The sequence below is a fragment of the Tamandua tetradactyla genome, chromosome 4, assembly GCF_023851605.1.
Source record: "Tamandua tetradactyla isolate mTamTet1 chromosome 4, mTamTet1.pri, whole genome shotgun sequence".
In the NCBI taxonomy this organism is placed as follows: Eukaryota; Metazoa; Chordata; class Mammalia; order Pilosa; family Myrmecophagidae; genus Tamandua; species Tamandua tetradactyla.
Window position 1 is genome coordinate 168,169,301 of NC_135330.1, and position 26,568 is coordinate 168,195,868.

General features: G+C 34.9%; 1 protein-coding gene across 1 annotated transcript in view; it reads left to right on the top strand.

Moving 5' to 3' along the window:
• The window catches only part of UBAC2 (UBA domain containing 2), a 239,940-nt gene that overhangs the window by 18,172 nt on the left and 195,200 nt on the right, over positions 1 to 26,568 (top strand). The window contains exons 2-4 of the mRNA XM_077158584.1: positions 18,048 to 18,175; positions 22,744 to 22,863; positions 23,481 to 23,590. Of these exons, the coding sequence (XP_077014699.1) occupies positions 18,048 to 18,175; positions 22,744 to 22,863; positions 23,481 to 23,590 (358 nt within the window). The remainder of the gene's footprint in view (positions 1 to 18,047; positions 18,176 to 22,743; positions 22,864 to 23,480; positions 23,591 to 26,568) is intronic.

Genomic DNA, 26,568 nt, shown 5'->3' on the forward strand with positions numbered 1-26,568 from the left:
TATTTGTATAAAATCTTGCTAAGAAGTATAAATGCTACTGGTGACCAGCACAGTGTCAGGATCAAAGTAAAAATACACATGCCTGACACTATTGTTGACCACTTACAACTTGACACACATTTCCTCTGGCAAGCAGCTTCTCGGTTAGGCTCTGTTTTAGAACTTCCTTTTTAAATTTTATTGCTGCCTACTCCCCTCCACCCCCTCACACTTTCTAAATATTTTAGATGTAGAATACATTTTTTTTATCTAGAGAGTAAAGCGTTCCCCTTTCATCCCTTCTTTTTTTTTTCTGGAAATTTCTTAGCATTTCTCCTGTTTATTTTCCTGATAAACTCTGTAACTGTCTGGCCCAGTAACAAGTCTTGGCTGCCCTCATCATCCAGGCACAGCGTCTAGTGACCTGTATGAGTGGTCAGTGTCGTTGAATGTCGTTGAATTCTGCTCAGTGCATTAGCAGCAGGATTGGAGTCATGGGTGGCTTTTAGGATTTTTACTTCTAAACATTGTAGGAAAACAGGTATAACAAAATTAAACTTGGAACTTTTTTATTTCTGGTCATTCGTACAGAGGTCTGGAGATGGTCACAAGGAGACATTCCTTCCTTACTTGCTCATAGAAGATAAATTTCATTAAATTTGCTTCTAGGAAGCTCATTGGCCCAAAGAAGCAGGAGATGTCCCTAAATTGCATGGTTACTGCATTCGTGTGAACTTTAATATTTTGTTGTTTTTGGTTTAGCCCCTTTCAGATGAAAAACTTTAAGGCAGTAACTTCACAAGATACTATATCACCCTGTTCTAGAGGGAACCTTGAGAAGTTTACCAAATAGTAAGTAGTTAGAAATAGGAAAACCAATATTGCGACAGGATATGGTAGCCCCTTCTCTCAAGGGTGTGAACCACATTAGGGTTTGGTCGTGGGTATTTTTATATGCCTGACTTGTAGGGGCAAGCAGAGTTGCTGGTTTGCTGCCTCCTTCTTCATCCCCTCTGTCTTCAGTTAGAATGCTTCTGTTAGAGCCTGCATGGCTAAACTTTGCAAAACCTGTGGTTAGTACTTTCAGTACTCAGAGATGGTTTTTTTTTTGTAAGTCAAATTCACATAACATGAAATTTGCCATTTTAACCATTTCAAAGTACAATTCAGTCGCTTCAATATATCTAATTCTAGAACATTTCCATCACCCCAAAAAGAAACCCTATGTCCATTAACAGTCATCCGCTATCCCCAAGCCCTTGACAGCCATACACTGCTTTATGTCTCTATAGATTTGCCTATTCTGGACATTTCATATAAGTGGTATCATGCAATGTGTTACTTTTTGTCTAACTTCTTTAATTTAGCAAAATATTTTCAAGATACATCCATGTTGTAGTATATACAGCACTTTATTCCTTTTTTTCCTTCCTTTATTAGAGAAGCTGTGGGTTTACAGAACAATCATGTATAAAATATAGGATTCCCATTTACCACCCCATCACAAACTCCTTGCATTGGTATGGAACATTTGTTACAGTGGATGATGGCACATTTAATAATTGTATTATTAATTGAAGACCATGGTTTAACTTAGGGTTCACTGTTTGTGTAGTACAGTTCCATGGATTTTTAAAAAATATATTATTCTGTTACTATATATACAATCTAACATTTCTCCTTTTAATTACATTCAGATATATTTTTCAATGCTGTTAATTGCATTTCACCATCCTTTACAAAAATATTTCCATCATTCCAAATAAGAGTCCTGTGTATTTCAAGTCTTAACTTTCCATTCCCTACCTTCCCCCATACCCCCAGCCCCTGGTAGCCTTCTAGTTTCTGACTCTATGAATTTTCTTATTCTGTTTCAGATCAATGAGATTGTACAATATGTGTCCTTTTCTGTCTATCATATTCACTCAACATGATGTCTTCAAGGTTCATCTATGTTGTTGCATGAATCGGGACTTCATTCCTTTTTATAGCTGAATAATACTCCATTGTGTGTATATACCACATTTTATTTAGTTATTCATTGTTTGAGGGACACTTGGGTTGCACCCATCTTGAGACAACTGTGAATAATGCCGCTATGAACACTGGTATGCAAATGTCTGTTTGCATCCCTGCTTTTGGTTCTTCTGAGTATGTATATATGTACCTAGTAGCAGGATAGCTGGGTCATATGACAATTCTATATTTAGCTTACTGAGGAACTGCCGGACTCTCTTCCACAGTGGCTATACCATTTTACGTTGTCACCAGCATAGAATAGGTTCCTATTTCTCTTCATCCTCTTCAACTCTTGCTATTTTCCATTTTTTATTAGCATCCATTTTAATGGGTTTGAAATGGTATTTCATTGTGGTTATGATTTACATTTTCCTAATAGCTAATGATGTTGATCATCTTTTCATGTGCTTTCTGGCCATTTGTATATCTTCTTTGGAGAAATGCTTGTTCAGGTCCTTTGCCAATCTTTAAATTGGGTTGTTTGTCTTTTTGCTATGTTGAAAGATTTCTATAAATATAGTGGAAATTATTCCTTTATTGGATATGTGGTTTCCACATATTTTCTCCCATTGGATAGTAATTTCATGATAAAATCTTTTGATGAACAAAAGTTTTTGATTTTGATGAGGTCCCGTTTATCTATTTTTTCTTTTGTTGCTTATGCTTTGGGTCTAAAATCTAAGACATCACAAGGTCCCAAAGATGCTTCCATACATTTTCTTCTAAGAGTTTGATAGTTCTAACTCATTTATTTAGGTCTTTGATCTGTTTTGAGTTGATTTTTGTGTATGGTGTGAGGTAGGGAACCTTCTTTCATTTTTGCAAATGGAGATCCAAATTTCCCAGTATCATTTGTTGAAGAGACTGTTCTTTCCTAATTGGGTAGTTTTTGCCACCTTGTCAAAAATCAGTTGCCCATAAATAGTTGATTTCTGAGCTCCTAATTTTATTCCTTGGTCTATATATCTGTCTTTGTGCCAGTGCCATGCTGTTTTGATTACTGTGGCTTTGTAATATGTTTTAAGATTGGAACGTATCAGTCCTGGAATTTCATTCTTCTTTTTCAAGATGTCTTTAGCTATTCAGGGCCCCTTACCCTTCCATCTAAATTTGATAATTGTCTTTTCCATTTCTGCAAAAAAAGTTGTTGGAATTTTGGTTGGGATTACATTGAATCTATATATTGCATTGACACCTTAATGATATTTAGTCTTCCAGTCCATGAACACAGAATATCCTTTCATTTATTTAGGTCTTCTGTGATTTCTTTTAATAATATTTTGTAGTTTTCTGTATACAAGTCCATTACATCCTTGGTTAGATTCAGTCCCTAGATATTTGATTCTTTTAGTTGCTCCTGTGAATTGAATGTTTTTTTCTTCATTTCTTGTTCTGAGTATTCATTGCTTGTGTATAGAAACACTACTGATTTTTGGATGTTAGTCTTGTACCTGTCAGTTTGCTGAATTCATTTATTAGCTCTAGGGGGTTTGTTGTGGATTTTTCAGGATTTTCTGTATATGGGATCATATCATCTGCAAATAGGGAAAGTTTTATTTTTTCTTTTCCAAACTATTTGCCTTTTATTTCTTTTTCTTGCTAATTGTTCTGATAAGAACTTCAGTACAATGTTGTATAACAGTAGTGACAGTGGACATCCATGTCTTGTTCCTGATCTCTGAATGAAAGCTTTCAGTCTTTCATCATTAAGTAGGAAGTTAGCTGTGGGCTTTTCATGTATGCCCTTTATCATGTTGAGGTGTTTCCTGCTATTCCTAGTGTTCTGAGTATTTTTATCAAGAAAGGGTATTGTAGTTTGTCAAATGCCTTTTTTTGTGATCACAGATGATCATGTGTTTTTTTCCCTTCACTCTGTTAGTGTATATTAAGTGTTATTGTATATTACATTAATTGATTTTCTTATGTTAAACCAACCTTGCATACCAGGAATAAATCCCACTTGATCATGGAGTATGGAGTATAATTCTTTTTTTTTTTTTTAACCATAGCTATTTTATTCATTTATTTCCTTAGGCTGTAGTTACAAAAGTGAGGTCAGATAAAACAGGGTCGGAATATTTTTAAATCTTAATTTTTTCCTGCTTCGCCTCCCAAGGCATAGAGGGTAAGCTTTTATTTGCCTAAAATACCCTATTTAGGCAAAGCTTATACATTTGAGGGATCGTTTTCAAGCTTTCTCATTAAAGTCAGTCAGGTCTGCAGTTTGGATTTGCTGAACATACCCTCGGTTTTGTTCTTTGGAGGAGTGATGCTATATTCTTGGATAGTAGCATGTCTTTAAGAAACTTTGATATCTATGTCATTGGTAACAGAGTCCAGCAGGAGTTAGAAACAGGGTAAGATAATGGGTAATTGGAGCTGAAGGGATACAGACTGTGCAACAGGACTAGATACAAAAACTCAAAAATGGACAGCACAATAATACCTAAGTTTAAAGTAGTCATGTTAAAACACTGAATGAAGCTGCATCTGAGCTATAGGCTTTTTTTTTACTATTATTATTACTTTTATTTCTTTTCTCTATATTAACATTCTATATCTTTTTCTGTTGTGTTGCTAGTTCCTCTAAACCGATGCAAATGTACTAAGAAACGATGATCATGCATCTATGTGATAATGTTAAGAATTACTGATTGTGTATGTAGAATGGTATGATTTCTAAATGTTGGGTTAATTTCTTTTTTTTCCGTTAATTAAAAAAAAAAAAAGAAACTTTGATATCTTGATGTATTTATTATGCCCTAAGTATTTCGATGTTTATCGTGCTTGCCTTTGTTTTACATATACCTTTTAATTCCTCTTTTTTTCATTTTCTTTTTTTTGTGTGTATGTGGGCAGGCACCAGGAAACAAACCTGGGTCTCTGACATGGCAGGCAAGAACTCTGCCTGCTGAGCCACCATGGCCCCTCATTTTGTTTTAAAAAAATTTTTTTAATGCAATTTTACTGAGATATATTCACTTACCTTATAATCTTCCAAGGTATATAATCAGTGATTCACAGTATCATCATATGGTTCTACTTTCGTCACCACAGTCGATTTTTTTTTTTTCTGTATACAGGCTCTGGGAATTGAAGCAGGGTCTCTGGTGTGGCAGGTCAGAATTCTGCTGCTGAGCCACTGTTGCACTGCCCACCACAGTCAGTTTTTGAACATTTTCATTACTCTAAAAACATGAAAATAAGAATACAAATAAAAGAACAAAAATTATAAAGAACAGCCCATACTCCTTATCTCCCCCCCTTATTTATTTATTTTTTGTCTTTATTTTCTTACTCATCTGTCCATACACTGGATAAAGGGAGTGTCAGTCACAGGATTTCCACAATCATATGTTCACACCACAAGAGCTATATAGTTATACAATCATATTCATGAATCAAGGCTACTAGATCACAGTTCAACAGCTTTAGGTATTTCCTTCAAGTTACTTGAATACATTGAAAACTAAAAAAAAGGAATGTTTGTATAATGCCTATAAGAATAATCTCCAGAATGACCTCTTGACTCTATTTCAAATCTCAGCCACTGAAACTTTATTTTGATTCATTTCTCTTCCCCGTTTTGGTCAAGAAACTTTCTCAGTCCCACAATGCCAGGTTCAGGCTTATCCCCAGGAGTCATGTCCCATGTTGCCAGGGAGATTTCATGGTGTATAATTCTTTTAATATGCTGTTTGGTTTGCTAGCATCTTGTTGAGGATTTTTGCATCTATATTCATAAGGGGTATTGGTTTGTAGTTTTCTTTGCTTGTGGTATCTTTACTCAGCTTTGCTATGAAGGTGATGTTGGAGTTGTAGAATGAGTTAGGGGGTGTTCCCCCCCTCTTCAATTTTTTGGAAGTGTTTGAGCCTAATTGAGGTTGTCTTCTTGGAATATTTTGTAGAGTTCCCCTCTGAAACCATCTAGTCCTGGGCTTTTCTTTGTTGGAAGGTTTTTGATGACTGATTCAATCTCTTTAACAGTAATTGGTTTGTGGAGATCTTCTACTTCTTGAATCAATGTAAGTAGTTTGTGTGTTTCTAAGATTTGTCCATTTCATCTGAGTTAACTAATTTATTGAATGTAGTTGTTTATAATATCCACATATAGTCCTTATTTCAGCAATGTTGGTAGTAATGTCTCCTTTTTCATTTCTGATATCCATTATTTGTATCTTCTCCCTTTTTTTCTTTCTCAGTCTAGGTAAAGGTTTGTTTATTTTGATGACATTTTCAAAGAACCAATTTTTGGTTTTGTTGATTCTATATATATATTTTTTTTCCTATTTCATTGATCTCTACTCTGTTCTTTGATATTTCATTCTTTCTGCTTGCTTTGGGTTTAGTTGGCTCTTCTTTTTCTAGTTCTTTCAGTTTTGAGATTAGGTCTCTCATTTGAAGTCTTTCTTCTTTCTTTCCTTTTTTTTTTCTGGCATGGGCAGGCTCTGGGAATCAAACTCGGGTCTGTGGCTTGGCAGGTGAGAATTCTTGCCACTGATCCACCTTTGTCCCGCCTTTCTTCTTTTTTAATTTAAGCATTTTAAGGTATAAAATTCTCTCTCAGCACTGCCTTCACTGCATCCCAAAAGATTTGGTATGTTGTATTTGCATTTTCATTTACAGTCAGTGTATTTCCTGATTTTGCTTCTGATTTTAACCTCTTGGTTGTTTAAGACTATGTTGTTTAATTTCCACCTATTTGTGAATTTTCCATTTTTTTTCTCTGTTATTGATTTCTAGCTTCATTCCATTGTGGTCGGATAATATGCATTGTGTTATTTCAATATTTTTTAATTTATTGAGACTTGTTTTGTAACCCATCATGTTGTCTATCCTGAAGAATGATCCATATGCACTCGAGAAAGATGTGTGTTTTGTTGGGTGCAGTGTTCTCTGTATATTTGTTGGGTTTAGTTGGTTTAGTGTATTGGTCTAGTCCTATGCTTCCTTACTGATCTTCTTATTTATCCATTATTGAGAGTGGTATGTTAAAGTCTCCTACCCTTACTGTCAATTTCTCCCTTCAAATCTGTCAGTATTTGCATGATATATTTTTGGGCTCTGATGTTAGATGCATAAATATGTGTAATTATTATATCTTACTATTGAATTATCACCTTTATCAGTATCTAATGACCGTCATTGTCCCTTGTACCTGTTTTTTTAAATATTTTTATTGAGATATCGTCACATATCATACAGTCTATCCAAAGTATACAATCAGTGGCTCACAATATCATCATGTAGTTGTTTATTCATCACCATGGTCATTTTTTGAAAATTTGAATCACTCCAGAAAATAAAAGAAAGGAGAAAAAACCCATACATCTGATACCCCTCCCTCTCATTGACCACTAGTATTGCAATCTACCCAATTTTATTTTTACCCCTTGTCTCCCCAATATTTATCTATTTATGTCCTTATTTTTTTGCTCATCTGTCCATAGCCTGGATAAAGGGGTGTGAGCCACAAAGTTTTTGTAATCATATGGTTACATTGTAAAAACTATAATTATATAATGTCTTCAAGAATCAAGGCTACTGGAATACATCATAACTGTTTTTAACTTAAAGTCTATTTTATTTTATATTAGTATTGCCACCCCTGCTCTTTTCTTTGGTTACTACTTGCATGGTGTATTTTTTTTCCTTCCTTTCACTGTCTACCTACTTGCATCTTTGACTTTAAGGTGAGTCTCTTGCAGACAGCATATAGTTGGGTCATGCTTTTTTAATGTATTCTTCCAGTCTCTGTCTTTTGATTGAAACATTTAGTCCATTTACATTTAAAGTCACTACTGTTAATACAGGTCTTTTTTCTGCCATTTTGCTATTTAGCCTTTATAAGTCTTACACCTTTTTTTGTCCCTCAATTCTATTAAAGCCTACTTTTATGTTTGCTTATTTGCTTTTTGTGTTGTATCATATTGAATGCCTTCTCATTTCTATCTGAATCTGTCTGACTAGAAGTTTATCAACTTTATTGATCTCAAAGAACCAATTTTTTATTTCATTGATTTTTCTCTGTTATTTTTCAGTTTTGTATTTCACTGATATCTGCTCTTAATTATTTCTTTCTGTCTGCCTGCCTTGGGTTTAATTTGATCTTTTTCTAGTTAAAATTTTTTTAACCTATATCATAATTTGAGACTTTTTTTCCCCCTAATATAAGTATTTAATGGTATAAATTTCCCTCTAACAATTGCTCTAATACCACAAATTTTCTTTGGTTGCATTCTGCTTAAATTATATTCTTATTTCCTTTTTGACTTTCTCTTTGACCCAGGTGTTATTTAGAAATATGTTTAATTTTCAATTATTTGAGGGATTTTCCATCTATCTTTCTGGGTTTTTTTTTTTGTTGTTGTTGTTGTTTGTTTGTTTTCTGTTTTAATTCTGTTGAAGTCAGGGACCAAACTTTATATGATTTTAATTCCTTTAAATTTGTTGAGATTTGTGTTATGGCCCAGAATATGATCTGTCTTGGTGAATGTGTAGTTTGCTGTTGTGGGGTGGAGAATCTGTAAAATACTGTCATGGTTAGGTTCGTGTGTCAGCTTGGCCAAGTGGTGGTACCTGTTTGGTTGGGCAAGTGCTGGCCTGTCTGTTGCAATGAGGACCTTTCATAGAATTAAATCATGATCACATTAGCTGCATCCAAAGCTGATTCCATTTATAATCAGCCAAGGGGAGTGTCTTCTGCAATGAGTGATGCTTAATCCAATCACTGGAAACCTTTTAAGGAGGATTCAGAAGAGATAGGCTCTCTTCCTGCTTTGACCGGCGAGCCTCTCCTGTGAAGTTCGTCTATTATTTATTTATTTTCGTCCTTATTTTTTGACTCACTATCCATACCCCGGATAAAAGGAGCATCAGACACAAGGTTTTCACAATCACATGGTACACATTGTATAGTTGTCTTCAAGAATCAAGGCTACTGGAATATGATTCAACAGTTTCAGGTACTTCCCTCTAGCCACTCCAATATACCATAAGCTAAAAAGGTAGCTCCCTTTTTATCAGTGCTCCCTCCCAGTGCTTTATTATATCTATATAATACATAAGAATAACTTCCAGGATAACCTCTCAACTCTTTTCAAAATCTCTCAACCACTGAAACTCTGTCTTATTTCTCCCTTCCCCCTTTAAGCCAAGAAGACTTTCTCAATCCCATGATTCCAGGTCCTGTCTCATCCCTGGAGTCATGTCCTGTGTAGCGGGGAGGGGTGTGAATTCACCTGCTGAGTTGGCTTAGAGAGAGAGGTCACATCTGAGCAACAAAAGAGGTTCTCTGGGAGTGATTCTTAAGCATAATTATAAGCAGGCTTAGTTTCTCCTTTGCAGGAAAAAGTTTTGTAGGGAGAACCTCAAGATCAAGGTCTCAGCCTATTGAATTGTTTGTCCCCATTGCTTGCAGGATATCATGAATTCCTCAGATGAGGAAGTTTAATATTTCCTCCTGAATCATCCCAAATCTCCTGAGTCCTAAGGGGACTTTGCAATTATTTTTTGTTCTCTAAGGCAGTAAAGGCAGTAATTCTTTTTTTTTTAAAAAAATTTTTTTATTGAGAAATCTTCATACACATACATTCCATACATGGTGTATAATCAGTGGCTCATAATATCATTATGTAGTTGTGTATTCATCACCATGTTCATTTTTTCAAACAGTTGCATCACTCCAGAAAAAGAAATAAAAAGAAAAAACTCATACATATCATACCCCTTACCCCTCCCTCTCATTGATCACTTGTATTTCCATCTGTCTAAAGCAGGTAGTTCTTAATAGAGGTTGGGGAATAGAGGGGTAGGGAAATATTCCCTTGGTTTAGAGTTAAGTGCTTTGAAGTTTCTTTAAGCTGTCCTCTGTGGCTAATGTTTTTAAAATCTTATTTCTGTAACTGGTATTTGAGATCCTCCCAGGATACCCCAGGAATGTGGTTATTTGAGGACATCAGTATCCTGTGTTTTTCTTCTTTTCCATCTCTAGAGGGACAGTTTTAGCCAGAGTAGCCTTGTTGTCCTCTGTTGGGGGCCCTTCTTCTAGCTTATTCCTCTGCTGCGTGTAAAACCCCAGATGCTTCCTTTCCAGCAGTTTTTCCTATCTCTGTAACAGCTCTCACTGTATTCTATTGTAATGATCTGTGTATTTGGAAGGGTCACCCAACTGGATTGTGAGTTCCTCCAGAGTAAGGATGAATCCTTAGTACCTGTGATAGTGTCTGTGCTCTTGGTATTTGCTGGTTGAATGAAGAAATGTCTCAGCATGTTGATCAGCAATAGATTTCAGACTGCCTGCCATCATTCCATGAAACTATAGTTCTGGATGAGAACCCTGCATCTGATATTCTTACAGAGTCTAAAGGTGGTTGTGGGGTTCCTTTGTCTATGTAATCGAAGAGCTCTGGATTGGAATTTGTAGGGGACTGAGTTATTGCCTAGCTCAGTAATTTACTAACTTTGCTGGAAACTCTGTAGTTTTAGATGTTTCTCTATGTTCATTGTGTTTTTGTTTTCCTTCACCTTAGAGTAGATGAATTTTTAAAGTTTTTTTTTAAAATGAAAAATTTCAAACATATGCAAAAGTACAGGAAGAATTGCAATGATCCCCCATGTACAAATAACCCAGTTTCTACAATTTTTGGTTCATAAACATCTTGTTTAATCTATACCCTCACCCATTCCCTCTGCCTCTGGGTTATTCTGAAGCAAAGCTGAGGTATCATTTCATTTCAGGATACCTTAGTATGTGTCTTTAAAATTAGGACTACTTAATAAAACAAAACCAAACATCCATAGTATCATTATTGCACCTAAAAAAATTAACAATAATTCGTTAAAATAATTAAAGATTGGGCTAATGTTCATATTTCTCTTTTGTCTCCTAAATTGTTTTCAGTGTTCAGTTTGTTTACATCAGAATCCAAACAAGGTGCATCCATTGCATTGACTAATATAAATCTTAAGTGTGTTTAAATCTAGAGGTCTTCCTTCCTCTTTTTTTTTATCCTGAAATTTATTTGTTGAAGAAGGTCCTTTCTCACCTCTCAAATTCTGATTCAGTGCTCCCTCCCAATGCTTTATTATGAACATTTTCAAACATGCCGAAAAGTCGAAAGAACTGTACAGAGAATAACCCATTTCATAAACCCACCATCTAGGTGCTACAATTAACATTTTATTGTATTTACTTTATGAAATATCTATCCATCTCTCTATCCCTCTGTCCATTTCATCAATTCATCTTATTTTTGATGCATTTCAAAGTAAGTTAAAGCCACTTTATCCATAAACATTAAGCTGCATGCCATTAATTAGTTTAGTATTTGAAGTTTTTTTTAGTTGAAATGTGCATATAATGAAATGCACAGACCTCAAGTTTTTCAGAAAGTCATTCTGTCCATAATAATACTGTATATTTATCCTGTGTTGTGGGAATTCTTGGACATTTGTATAATATCTTGTTGCTTTCTACATAGATCTCTTGGTGTGATTTTTGCTTCTCCTAAGAGGACAATTTTAAAGAATGGTAGAGACCTTTAGGTTTAAGATCTGTATGTTAGGGGTTTGTTTAATCCTGGTCAAAATTTAAATGGCTCTATACATAGGATCAATTATTAATTCACTAAGTATGTACAGAGCACCTGTTATAGATCGTTCATCTTTCATTTAACAACACTATTGACTGCCTTTTATGGGCCAGGTCCTATTAAAGGCACTAGGGATACAACAGTGAACATACCAGACAAAGTTGCTGCCCTTGTGAAGCTTAGATTCTAGTGAGTACTGAGGGTGGGGGAGATGGATAATAAGCAAAGAAGCATATTTCTTTTATTATAAAATGAAGTACACCTGACAGTTGATGACATCTGAAAATTATATTTGTCCTTTTTAAGTGGCACCTAAAATAATGGTGTATCTTAGATATGATGAATCACTATTTATTAAGTTAATTGGCAATAAGTGCTATGAAAAAAAGTAAATCAGGACAAAGCGGATGGAGGGTGATAGTGCTTCACAAATAGGTGGTATTTGAGTAAAGCACATGTTTAGCCCACATGGCTTTTTTTTTCATGCCAGGATTTTCTCCATGAAAGAAGCAATAGGTTGATTTACATTCTGGTACAAACTCTTCATCTCACTGTGGATGGGTAAGAGTTTGCAGACTGGTTACTTTGAGTAGCACTCGGTATAGAAGGTAAAGGACTGGATATTGCTAGACGGTAAAGGACCAGATGTTGTGGGTTTTGGAGTATTTTGCAAGATTGACCTAGATCATGCAGGAACATGGAGGGTGGGGTAAGAAGTTACAGGTGACAATACTTCCAGTTGCTCAGAACTAAAGCTTTAGAAGTATCCTTGACTCCTCTGTTTGCTTCAATCAGCAAAATCTTGCAACCAATCAGCAAAATCTTGCCTGCTATACCCTCAAAATGTATCCCAATTCTGGTAACTTCTCACCCTCTCCACCTAAGTTACCCTAATCCAAGACATCATTATCTTTAACCTGAAAAGTAACTGTTTGAAAATACGTCCCTTCAAAAGTATCCCATTATATTTAGTATAAAGGTTAAAGTCTTTCTGATGAGCTGCAAGGCTCTACACTATTTATTCCCCCTTTCATCTCTCCCTAATTCTTTGATCTTAATATCCTGTCTGTCTGCTTGCTGCTCATTTTGCTTCCACCTGCATTGGCTGCTTTACTGTTTCTTGATCATATTAAGCATATTCCTTTCTCCAAGCATTTGAAATTACTGTTTCCTCTGTCAGGAATACTTTTCCCTCCAGGTAAGTGCAAGGCCTACTTCCTCAGGTCTCTGTTCAAATCTTACCTTATCAAAATGGCCTTCCCTAAGCACCTTATAGAAAACAGTTCCCCTCTTTCCCTACTAGCATTCTCTTTTCCCCTATAGTCAGGATAGGCTGAGTTGTGTTATAGTAGCAAACAACCACAATCCCAAGGGTGTGAAACAATAAGATCTGTTTCTCCTGGATGCTTCACTTCCTTTGTGAGTCAGTTGGAAGTCTACTCCACACTGCCTTCAACTCCTGGATCTGGGTGATAGTGTAACCACCATCTTGAGTACTGGCAGAGGGAAAGAGAATGAGTGATTGACTGACTCTTATAGTATTCCCTTAGAAGTGATGTATATCGCTTTTACTTGGGCAGAGCAAGGCATGTTGCCATACGTAAGTTCAGAGGAGGGGAGATGGAAGCAGGGAGAGCAATCCTACCATGTATTTGGGAAGAGACCAGGAAATACTGATGCGACACTGTCACACACTTTACCTTGCTTATTTTTTTCTGTAGTGTTTCTTATATAAGATATAATATATATTTACCTTGTTTTGTTTGTTTTGTTTTGTGACTAGAATGCACGTACCATAAGGGTAGAGACAGTCTATAATGTCCTGCTATACCCCAGGGCCTAAGGATACTACCTGACCTATAGTAAGTGCTTATTAATATTTATAGAATAACTGAGAATGCCAAAGGAAATCAATGGTTTATTCATTTGAAACATGTAAGCCAAGTTGGGAGTGTGAAACAGAGAGGTTTGAGGAGAGAGGAGAAGGTATAAAATAAGAAGTTGGAAAGCAGACTTACTAGAGAAAAGTAATTGAAATTGATGCTCAGTTTTGAATATCAGTTTGAGATTTGAGACCATGATATTAGTGAAATTTTGCTGCTTAGCTGTGTTATTTACTCCAGTAACCTTGAATTGTTGAGCAGCATGCAAGGAAAAGGCATTTCACAAGAAAAGGTATAAACCCATGTTAAAGAAGGAAATATCATGGCTGTCCTGTCTAGGTGCACCTTTATTACCCCTAGAAATACTGATGTGAAGAATAGTTTGATTCATTTTCTGCTCCATGTTAGCTCCTGTTAGAATAGTAAAGGAGCTTGCCTTTAATGAAGAGGCTTATGTAATAATTGAGGTGGGAGAAGCAATTTTCCCTATATGCGTTCTTTATTTCATTTACTTCTCTTAACTCTTTTGTGTTAAGTCCTATTACCCTTGTTTTGCAAGTGAGGAGAACTGAGGCTTAAATTGCTCAAGATAGGTTTAGGTTGTTCAAACTCACAGTTACGGTGCTTTCATATACTTCTTTGGAGGTACTAGGAAATGGGAAGCTCCCTTATTTGGGGCATGAAGACCTCTGTTACCTTGTAAATTCCATAGACCCTTGATTGCATCTCAGTCATTAAAAGTGTATGCAGCCTCATTGTTCACGTCTAACTTAGATGTTTGCAAAACCTTGCCAGAAAGGAAATGGTTTGGCTGTTTTTATATACTTAAATAAATGCGATAACCACAGTACCAACTGTAACTGGTAAATTCACCACTGGGAAATTTCTTATGAATAAGATTGTTGAAAGAAAAACTCTTCATGCCATTTAAGATCCTACCAGCTTATTGAGCAATTCATGAATCAGGTGGCATCTGCTTCAGAAAGCAGAAGGGAGCTCCGCCCAGGGAGTGGAATGAGGGAATTTATATAGGGCTAATGTGGGAGCAAGTGAGGAAATGTTCTGAATGGCAGACATTCAGTTTCCATTTTATATAGGGGAATGTCTTATAGAGTAGGGAATGGATGCATGTTGGTTGGTATAGTATGCCCAATCTGATAAATTCTTTCTCCTGTACAGAAACCTGTTTATCTTCAGGTGCTGCTTATCTGCAGTTCTGTAGGTGTGTTCCATTGTTCCATTCACTCCCCCCCACCCTCCACCAAAGCCCCTGCAGGTCAATTGTTTTTGTCTTCCTGGAAAATCCTTTCTAGGAAAGGGGTCTCTCCCATCAATACCCAATCTGGGCTGCCATTTTATTTTACTTAATAAGATTAAAGTATGTTTTATACAGTCTGAAATTGTATCCATTGGAGATATTCTCTGTGGTCTGGCCTGTTGATTCTCTGAACATTTTATATGTGCAGAGGGCTGTGCTAGGCTTAGGCAGATAACAGAGAAGAGTTTAAGTTTTTTTGCAGACTTCATTTCCCTTGGAACATCTTCATCCTTTCTGTTACAACCACTTTCATTTTTGTTGATAAGTTTACCTTCACTGTGTTCCTCTGGCTACATATTTAGAATCTCTCAAACAGCTCAGTGTGAACATTTCCAGGTCAATTATTTGTTTTATAGCTCCATTTACATTTGACCCAAATTTCACTTCCAGCATTATTACTTCTTATTTCTTTGCTGTACTTTTTTTGGCCACATTCCTCTTTCCATGATCCATTTTTGTAAAATATAGTATGGGTGTATCACTAGGAGACAAGAAGAATACAGTATACATGCTTTGGTGTCTCAACATGGACTAAATTAACAGATATGCAGTGACCAGCCACCACAGGCTTTGAAAGAAGTGATGTGAGTGGTCCCCCATTAGGATGTGCCTGTGTTATCTGAGTGGTGGCTTATGGACAGAGAGCTGGCGATGCAGTTTTGATTTTATGCGGTTAGTCACATTATATATATTTTGGTAACTGAAATTTGAACCATGTTGCTGAGAGACTGGAATTATTTAACCAAATTGGGGTAGCAGATTTGTACATGTCAGAACCAACCAAAGTGAGGGCTTTCTGTATGTATATATCTATCTACATATATAAATGGGTATTTATACAGGTAAACGTGTGTGTATTTTACTTATTTTTTTTTAAAAATTGGAATGCTGAGCTAGAAACAAATGGAAATGTATATTTTGGGGGTGGGGAATGGTGAGGAGGGGGATAGGGAATAGATGGGAAAATCTTTTCTTTTCAGTTTTGGTTTTTGAACAGTGTAAATATTTTACATAATTAAAAAATTAAATTCAGTTTTAACACTGAATGTAAACAGAAACAAACAAATCTGTATATCATAACCACCCAAAGAAAAGATTTCAAGTAGCTTTGAAACATTTATCTCTGATTATCCTTAGTGGATATATTCTAGGAACAACAACTGTAAGAAATCTTAAAACTTCTTATTAAGTAGGCTTAATAAGAGGCAGGCTAATTGTAATGGTATTAATGTAATAGTGAATTTTTTGCATGTGTTCCAGGTGAAAAAAAAAAACAAATGTTGATGTTTAAGAGAAAAGAGAAAAATGAAATCAAAGAGCCTAAGAAAAGCCCTGTAATGTTAAATTTGGAAATAGCATTATGAGTGATGATTTTAAAAATATGTTTTGTATACCCGACTTTTGAAAGCTCTAGAAGCAATTTCACCCAGACAGAATTGAAACACATCTCATGCCCAGATTTGGTGTTTTTAAGTACTATTCCCTAACAGAAGGAAGCAGAGCTCCCTACAGAAATTCTAGGACTGGGCAAGGAGAGTACAAGGTGAAGCAGGGGTATTTTGTTGAACCAGAGAGCAAGGAAGTTCTCACAGACCAATGGTCCTTGGTGGTTGTGGTGGGGAGGCAGAAGAGATAATGTTGAAAGGACACAGAAGCAAATTAAAGGGCTCCCACTAGGAGAGTTTGTTAAAAAAGAAAGAAAGAATGTAACTGATCATACACATTGAATATATAAAAATCCATATGAAGAGAGTGATTGATACCCAAATAAAAGGAGAAAAAAGAAAAGAACTTCTTTATATCAAGAATGCCAGCTAATAAATATGAAGTAATGGTAGAATTAGAAAAATCACCATTTTGTAATCTCTAATATAATTATTGATTCAGGCAAGGATTATCAATGGAAGTTAAAACTTGGCTTTCTCTAAGCCTAAAATTTTTCATAATAAAAAGATGAGATAAAATATATAGAAAGAAAGAAAGGCAGCATTTTAGCTTTTAAATTAAGCTTAAGTATTCTTTCCTTTTATGGAAATCTCAGCTACCCTTTTGTAACCAAATTTGCTTATACGACTTGGGTTCTAAATACCAGTGTTTTGAAACTATGAACATTACAGGGATGTTATATAAAGCTGTTATTTCCAAAGAAAGTGTTATATCAGTGATTTTCATAGATTTAGATTCATTTTATTTTTTGAGCAGCCATTTCTACATACATTATCTCACTTTATTGTCCTAATAGCCCTGTTAATTTGTTATCAAATGAGGTGACTGGTTCTCAGAGACTTAGGTAATGTATCCAAAGACAGGCAACATTGTCTAAGCGAGGATTCAAACTCAGGTCTTCCAGACTTTCCAAGTCCCTTCCATCCTCACAGCCTATCAATTAACTTGACAGGTAGCCTCAAGTGCTTGTTTTCAACGTCTGGGGGAAAGGAAGGCATGAAAACACAAAAGGTGGAATTAAAGGAAGACCAGGAGGGAGAGTAGAGGCTAAGTAGATATCTCACCAGAGTGTACATTTTCATTAAATGACATACTAGGAGGAGATGGTTCTGAGTAGGGCAAGGCTGAATAGGGGAAAAAAGATTAAGAGCTTGAAGAAAACATAATTTGCTTCTTTCCCCTTTTGATATATCAGAAGAAAGAGATTTAAGATGTTTCTAGGATATCCCAGATGTCCTTCATAGCATATTTATATTATACTCACCTGTAAAAGCTTAGACTGAGGGGTAAGGGAGTATAACTGCTTTAATACAAGACATGGAAGACATAGAGGCTTTCATATGTAAAAATGCCTAGGACTCCAGTTGTATTCACAGTGGAAATCTCAGTGGGCACACTCAGCAGTATTAACACTTTCAACCTCTTTTTTTTTTTTATACATATGTTTATTAAACACATTTGATATACATTGATATGATAGAAAATCCATCCCTCTGTCTATTTTACACTTTGATGACCATTTTCTACAAGGTTGTCTATGGAAGTTACTGGCTGAATACTTGCTTCAGGCTCATACAGACCCTGCTGCTGATGAAGTAACTGCTAATGAGTTCTACTTATTTTCCAGTGATCATAGATTATTTACCTCTACAGGGAGATGTTTTGAAAATGTTAATAAGAGCTAAACTTCAGCATTCCTGGACTTTGACTTCATTCTAATTCAAAAGAAATATATTCTCTTGATTTTCACCCATATAGCTTTTTATTCTAAGAATAGACATACTGAAGGTGGTTTTCTTTTCCCTCCAGACAAGGCACCTCTGTCCAAGAGTCTTTTACTGGTCCCCGGTGCCCTATCCCTTTTACTGACCCTCCTCCTGCCACATTGTCAGAAGTTCTTCGAATATGACCTCCAAGCAGTCAAGAATGACTTCCAGGTGAGCTCTGCTTCATTGGCCTCTTGGGAGGAGAAAGGGCAGATTTTTTTTCCCCTGTGTTTGCCTTTTCCTCTTGCTATTATTAGTCACTCAAAGTCTCTAAATTTGTAAGAAATAAAAACTATTCCATTAACAAGTAAATTTTCTAGTTCTGTTTATTGTTATTTTCACAAATCAGATTATAATGAAGTAATGCGTTATAATGAAGATTTCCTCTTACTGGACACATCTTTTCAGCTTCCCTTTTTACTCATGGAAATGCAGTTTTTAAGTCCAGAGGCATTAAGAGCAATGTTAAGGGTGCACGGGTGATTGAGTAATCTAATGCTCGCCTTCTATGTGGGAGGGCTGGGTTCTAGTCCCAGACCATGCACTCCTTGCCCCCCCCCAAAAGGAAAAACAATGTTAAATCTGTTTTTTAGAATCAGTTTTTTCATTCTTGACATTCGGATTAAATATTTGAGTAGATAATTTAAACTCTTTCACCTCTTAACAGATTGTAAATTAGTGATTATTTTTTTAAAAAACGTTTTTTTTTGTTGTTGTGAAATATAACATATATATAGAAAAGCAATAAATTTCAAAGTTCAGTTTAACAAGTAGTTATAGAGCAAATTTCGAAAGTATAATGTGGGTTACAATCCCTTAATTTCAGATACTTCCTTCTAGCAGTTCTAATACACTAGAAACTAAAAATAAATATCTAAATAATGATTCAGTAGTGATAATCATTTGTTAAATCCTTACTTCTCTGCTATAACTCCTCATTTGATTATTCCCTTCATCTTCAGAGATATTTGGGCAATGATCATTCTAAGTTCTCATGTTGAAAAGGGTGTTGACATTATAGGGTAGGGGAATGCAACTGTTTTATGATCTGGGAGAGACTGGTACCTTTAAGTTTCAGGGCTTGTCTGGCATAGAAACAATCTGGATGTTTTAAGTTCTGAAAAATAAACTTATTAAGTAAAAACTTTTATAGAGCTTAGATAGAACCCTGGGATTTCTTTAAGTTTTCAGGAATACTGTTGGTTGGGGCTTGGCATACTATAGCAATTTCTAATATCTGGCAGAAGCTTGCATAAGAATAACATCCACAATGACCTCTCAACTCTATCTGAAATCTCTTAGCCACGGAAACTTTATTTTGTTACATTTCTTTTCCTACCATATGGTCAAGCAGGCATTCTCCAGCCCACGGTGCTACGGCCAGGCTCATCCTTGGGAGTCATGACCCACATTGCCAGGGAGACTTATACCCTGAAAGTCATGTCCCATGTAGTGGGGAGGGAAATGAGTTTATTGCAGAGTTTAGCTTAGAGAGAGAGGCCAGAGAGGTTTTCTGGGGGTATGTTTATAAGTAGGCTTAGCTTCACCATTACAGAAATAAGTCTCACAAGGGCCAGCCTCAAGATCAAGGGCTTGGCTTATTAAATTGGGGTCCCCAGTGCTTGAGAGAGTAAGAGATTACTTTTATGGTGGTGTTTAAACCAAACAGGACATTTTTCTTGAGTTTTTGATGCTGGGAAGAGTAGAACAATGGCTTTCAAGAATTATAGTCCTCATCGAAAATGCTGCTGCTAGGGTTCTTGTTTGTGAGCTGGAGTGTTAGTGTATATTATGGCATATACCCTGTGGCCCTTACTTTGCTAAATACTTGATTAAACATTTTAAACATAATCTTTTTCTTTTTAAACTCTGACACCTTTTCTTTATGGTGATGTAATTAAAATATTGCTCAGATCGGCTTCACTAGCTCCCTGTGAAATTCTTTCAGTTATTTATCCATACTACCGCTTTCTGAAAAAATGAAGTATAGCTTCCATATTATTTTAGGTGCTATAATGCAGTAGTTCTCAACCCTGACTACCCACGAGAATTACCTGGGAAAACTTAGAGAAATATATTGATGCCAGATCCTTACCCTAGCTCAGTTGAATAAAAGACTATTGCTAAGGCCTTGGCATTGGAGTCCTTCTTAAAAAGGCCCCCAGGGGAAGTCTAGTGTTTGGCTAGCCTTGAGCACCACTACCGTAAGGAAATGTAAGGGCCCTGTGGTCCTGGATTGGCACCTTACTGATTTCTGTGGTAATTTGGTTCATCTGGCTGTTGGCGCATGTCCCCGTCCTACTGCCTCACTCTATGAACATCTATGACTTAAAGGCAATTTGCTGGCCAAAAATGGTAACCTTCCTAGATGGAGGAAGGCAACTCTTCTGTATAGGAATGTGAACAGCTACACTCTCCTACTAGAACCTCCTAAAAGACTTTTCAGTGTGCATTACTTAATAAGAGCTGTGACGAGATACAAGAAATCTAAATTCTGCCTTGGGTAATTTAAACACATATACATGTAAGAATATGATATTCTAAGACACAAGTTTCCAAATTTATTCACCTCAGATGATAACTGAAATAGGGACCCATGTAGGGTAGGATAGTCCTAGAGAACCGTAGGGATGTGAGTTTTCAATTTTCAATCCCTGGAAGAAGGGAGGTCTCTTAATCCACAGCAGTTAAGAGAACGGGCATGAACTTTAGACCTTTAGGAGTACTCTATAAGAGTCATGGTTAGAATAAAAGATTAGATTGGACAGGTACAGGAGGGTCATTGATGATAGGCTGTATTTTATGGGTTTCTGAATCTCTTAAGAGTTTTGCAGTTAAGTCAGAGATACTGCTTTTCGTTTTCTTTATGTTGAGATTCAGAATCAGTGCTTTGCTGAGTGCATGCCATTGAACAACTTTTATAGGGGGTGATCACTTTCATGACAATATGCAGTGTTTTATATTCTGATACCAGATTTCAAGTTTTTGTGGGTGTAGCATAGTTACAAAACCCAAGTTAATTAAACCTGTAGCTACCAGATTTACTTGCCATTAACTCAAAAAACTAAACCACGGGATTCTTTAAATGAAATTTGTTATATTTTAGCAATAAAGTCTTAATTTCCTTTATTCCCTAGATATTCCGAAAGACTCTCAGGGCTGAGCTTCAAGTAGAGTTCTTTCATTAGAATATTAAATATGAGGATAGAGGACTTGGAACTGTCTTCCATTATTTCTGAATCTGCTGCTCTACAAAGATGACAGTTACATCGTCTCATATTTATAAAGTACTGGATAGTTTAAAAAGCACTCTCATGTGTCCTGTGTTAAGTATATGCAAGCCTGACGTTTCAGTCTGATTAGAATCATAGAATTTCTGATGAAGAAAAGTGATTACCATTTAGTTTGGAGATGGCAACTGTATGACACACTTGTATCCATGACAGTTATTGCTAACTGATCATGGCGCTATTTCTTTCTGACCCCAACGATGGCCTCAACACTGACTTGCAGATAGCCACTCTCAATTCAGCCAGGTCGAAGTGATGTGAAATCACATAGGCGTCTCTGAACAAGTCCAGTGCCCTCATATTTTGAGTACACTGATAATAAAGACACTGGTTGGTATCTTGCTTGGAGTAGAGATAGACGTGAATTGTCTTGGCAGTTGGTATAGTCAGATTCCTCATTAGTATTCTTGTTATTATTTCTGTTGACAAGAGCATAGGTTGGTTTACTTTAGATGAATAAAATATGTTCTTCCTCTTTTTTGTTATCTTAAGATAGGGTTATGATTTTTTTTCTTTAAACTTTTTGTTTTGAAATGATTTCAAACTCACAGCATAGTTGCAAAACTAACACAAAACCTATATAGAGAATTCCAGTGTAATGCATCCCTACCCTCCCAGATACCCAGATCTACCAATTTCAACATTTCATCACATTTGCCATATTATTCTATCTACCCATCTATCAGTTCATCTATCTACCTATAGTTAATGTTTGTTTTACCTATATTTCATAAGGTAATTGTGAAAGGAAAACAAGATCAGAATTTGCAAATATTATTTGGGGTTATCTTAAGAACTTTGGAAAATATTCAGCAGGACTCAAAAATAGGCCTTTCAGTCGCTCTTTCTTTTTTATATACCCCCTTGTATGTTTTTCACCCAACTGGAAGTTAATTTAAATAAACTAAAAATTAAATTATTTAAATTTTTAGATCAGTAATATTTAGCAACAGTTGCCATAAATTATGCGGTACATAGTCGTTCTGAAGTAGGTTGATCATTAAAACTTAAGCTCAGAAATTTTTATTTTTGGGGCTATACCTAAATGTTTTTTCAGTTACAGCTTTATTTTTATTCAATAATATAAAAATAATCATGTTAGCCTTTTATTCCTCCTCATATATATAATTTTTTAAATGTTAGAATAAACATCTAAAATGTTTTATAAGCAGTTTTATGTTGTCTTAGTGAGAGTACATTTTCTTACTGTAATATGCAAAAACATTTTTAAGTAGCTGTTGTGTCATTATATGGGAAGGAATTTTTAGTATGGTAGAATTGAGCTTATTTCTTAGGGAAACGTGATTTTCCTTTTGCGCGTGCATTAATAATTTGATTAAAATTGGAGCATAAAAAACAAACAATATAAGGTAAGCATAATAAATTTGTTCAAGAAGAAACCTGAATAATTACTTTTATTTATTGTTCTCTTTTTTAATCTCCATCTAGATTTGGAGGTTGCTGTGTGGAAGAATAATTTGCCTTGATTTGAAAGATACTTTCTGCAGTAGTCTGCTTATTTATAATTTTAGGATATTTGAAAGAAGATATGGCAGCAGAAAATTTGCAGTAAGTTTTTAATGTATTTTGCCTTTGCCACTTAGATTGTAGGAAAAAAAATTATGGTTTTATCTTGTTTCTTATTCTTAAATGTGTTTATTTTGTTAAACTTGATGTTGTTTATTATTATCTGATCCTATATCAGATTTAAAGCATGGACATTAACCAAAGAAAAATTTTAAAATTTAAACCACTAACAGTAACTATTTATTATAATAGTATAATAAAAATAATAATAATGATAGTATTGGGAGTGAATGGGTAATACAAATTTTAACTAGGGCTTTGTTTTTAATACATTTTTGATCACTTACTTCACTTAATGGTTTGTATGTTACTTGTTAAAAATAATTGGTGCTATAGATATAATTTCTTCAACATAGAAATTATGGAGTTTAGGGCATTTGAACAATACAACTTTGTTCCCGCATTTTGAGAAGTATTCTAATCAAAAGAATTTTAAAAAAGATATACCTGAAAAAATATATATATATACACACACACACATATACACACACATACACACATACACACCACACACCTGAGCTGGTTCTAACTAACTAAATAAATTAGTTTATTTTTAGGAAACTTACCTCTATAATATTCTTCCTGTTTGATTTTTTTAGTCATTTTTGCTGGGTTCCTGGGTTTTGTCAGCCCTATTTGACTTTATCCTCGTTGAAGCCCTGCAGTATTCATTTGATATGACTGCAGCCAGTAATTTGCCTTCTGGATTGTAAGTATTTTAAAGATTGGCTTAATTTAGAGATATTTAAATCTCGTTTAAATAATTATTGCCCATGACAGTCAATAAAAGAATATTTTAAACTTTTAGATCTAATAAAATTGAATTTATGTGTAAAAATATCCAATCTATGCTTATATTTTCATTATGTCCTTGAAACAAAAATAGTTTTATATCAACTCTTCTTTTTTTGGCCTTCAAACCCCATATTTTAGAGAATTTTTAATGAATTTCTTATTCTGGTCCTGAAAATAGAATTTTGTTTTTATAGTGAACTTTTGTCTTTGTAATTTTGTGAACTAATTAAACACAAAAATACAAAATTTAATTAGATTAGATTAGGAAACAAAATAAATATGCCTGCGGTTAAACTTCTGATGAATTAGCTTTCTTAAAAAAAATTGATACTGCTTCTATACTGCCACCAAAGCTAAAACAAAGTCAGAATATAGGTTACAAGTTTGTAGCCAACCTACAATTGCCGGCCTCATCCAGAGTGTGTATATTTTCTTATTGTGCTAATCTTCTTTTTTAAGAAAATAAAGTATTAGTATATAACATAACTCATTTCTGGGAGCAAAGTTGTTTGCACATGTAAATTACTTTAAAACAATTCTGAATTAAGTTTTTAAGACTATAATTGGGAGATATGATAGTATGAATTATAGACACTGGGTATATAAAATTTTGTGTTTTCTAACTTCAGCCTTATTTGCATTTTAAAGATAGTTTTTGAGAACTTTTGGGCTATTGTATCCATTTTGATTTAAATGTTCTTTGGTCCCCTATATTTAAAATGTAATTACTTTTCTAATAGCTTTCATACTTATGTTGTTAATATTTGCAGCCTGGCTATCCTTAATGGGATTTGTTGTATTAAAATTGGCATGAGTGTTGACCTTTAACTTTTTTCATAATGTATAATTCTGAATAGTACTTGAATGGAGTCTGATAGAGTTCTGTGTCAAAATTATCATGCAGTTTTTGTTGAGTTCCACAGGTTGTAATTGTAATTAGACTGAGAAATTTTAAGTTGATTATTTTGCTATTGTGGAAAATAGTTTAGTCATCTGAAATGATTCCATGTTGAGTCAGAAAAGAAGCAGTGTTAGTTTTTCCCAAAACATTTCTCATCCAGGCTGATTATTTTTGGTTCTTTGTAAGATCTACTTGAGTTATGAAAAGGTATGTATGTGTCGTGTGTTTATGTTAGAATAAATTTTGGAGATAAATAGTAATATTACTTTCAATTTTTATTTACATTGTTTGGCTGATGACTTTTTTGTTTAAACTGTATTTAGAGTTGAATGACAGTAGAACCTCAAAATTCATTTATTTCTTTTTGGAATCCTGTTAACTGGTATATAAAAAGAAGATTGATTTAATTTTAAAGTTGGTGGGAATTTATTATTATTATTTTTACTTATTTTTTAAGGGAGAAATTTAAATCTCAGTTTGCAGTACAAGTTGTAAACTTACGTAAATTCAAAAGTTCTAGTGTCCTCTTTGAAAGTCAATATGAGTGTTAATTCAGCCACCACATCAATGAGTATATTTCTCTCCCTTTCCAAGTAACTAAATATTACAGTATGACTTTTTGGAACCTTGAAGTTTTCTTAAAAATGACTTCTTGGAGCATACTTTTTTTTTTGCATGGGCAGGCACCCGGAAATGAACCCGGGTCTCCAGCATGGCAGGCAAGAACTCTGACACTGATCCACTGTGGCCTGCCCTGGGGCCTACTTTTTTACTTCAATAAATAAACTTTGAATTGTGTGAGTGTATCTTTTATGATTGGTAGCAAAACTTAAAAACTGAAGAGAAGGGAGCAAACTACTTTCTTTTTAAATGAAAGTGCCTTCAATTAGCAGTGTTCTTCACATATTTTGATATCTTTTTCTTTGCCATCAATGCCAAATTTATCTGTTCTTTCTACCATGCTTCACTTCCTAAGTGTAATTTTTTTACAACTCACCACTATCGAAACTTCTCTTGTAAAGGTCACCGGTAACCAACTAATTTCTGAAGTGAGTGGCTTATTTTCAGTCATTATTTGACTCTGTGGTAGCCCATTAAGTACTTTTGATCTTCTATTATTTCATGAAACAGCCGGCTTCCTTCAGTCCCATCATCCTACTATTCTCTTTGTCCTTTTCAATCTGATTATCTGTGGCTCTTTTCTCAACCTTGCTCCAAGTAGTTTGTTTGGATTATCTTGTCCACATCATGACTTCTTTTGTTTGTTTCCTAATTTCCAGTCCATACTGTTTTTCATATCTTTCTAGAGTCATTTTTTCTAATAACCTCTGAAAGCAAAGAAAATTCATTATTTTCAAAAGCTTCTGTCTTCTCTTGTCTTCTTTCTTTACTATGTCCTCCTCCTCCTCCTGTGATCCTTATTTTAGTTAATGGCATTTCTATCTATTTGTCATCCAAGCACATTTTCTCATCAATAGAGTAGGGCACTAAGTCTTATTAATTCTAAATCCTAAATAACTCATTTGCCTGTCTCATCCTTTCTACTGCAAAGTGCCATTATCCTAGTCCAAACTAATCTAGTCTTTCCTTGCCTAGATTTTTCAGTAATTCTCTAACTAGTTTCCCTGTCAATTTCAAAGCATACAATGCAGTGCTGTCAGAAGTTACCTAAAATTTATTGTAAAAACAGGTCAGTTTTTAACCAAACTGAATTTTTGAAAGACTATTGCAAGTGTTTAAACAGGAAGAAAAGTTGTTTTAAATAATACCGTAAGTCATTGTAATATCCTGGAAAATTTAGTAGTTTTAGAGTTAAGATAACTCCTCTCCTTGGTTAAGAAAGAAGAAAGCTTTTCACCATTGTCAAATGATGCTCCAGTTTTAAAAGGTAGCTCTACATCATACTTCTTTTAAGAATTATATTTGGTAGTTATAATTACAGAAACTGATCAGGTGTCAGTTTACCAGTAGATTTAGCATAGTACTCATCA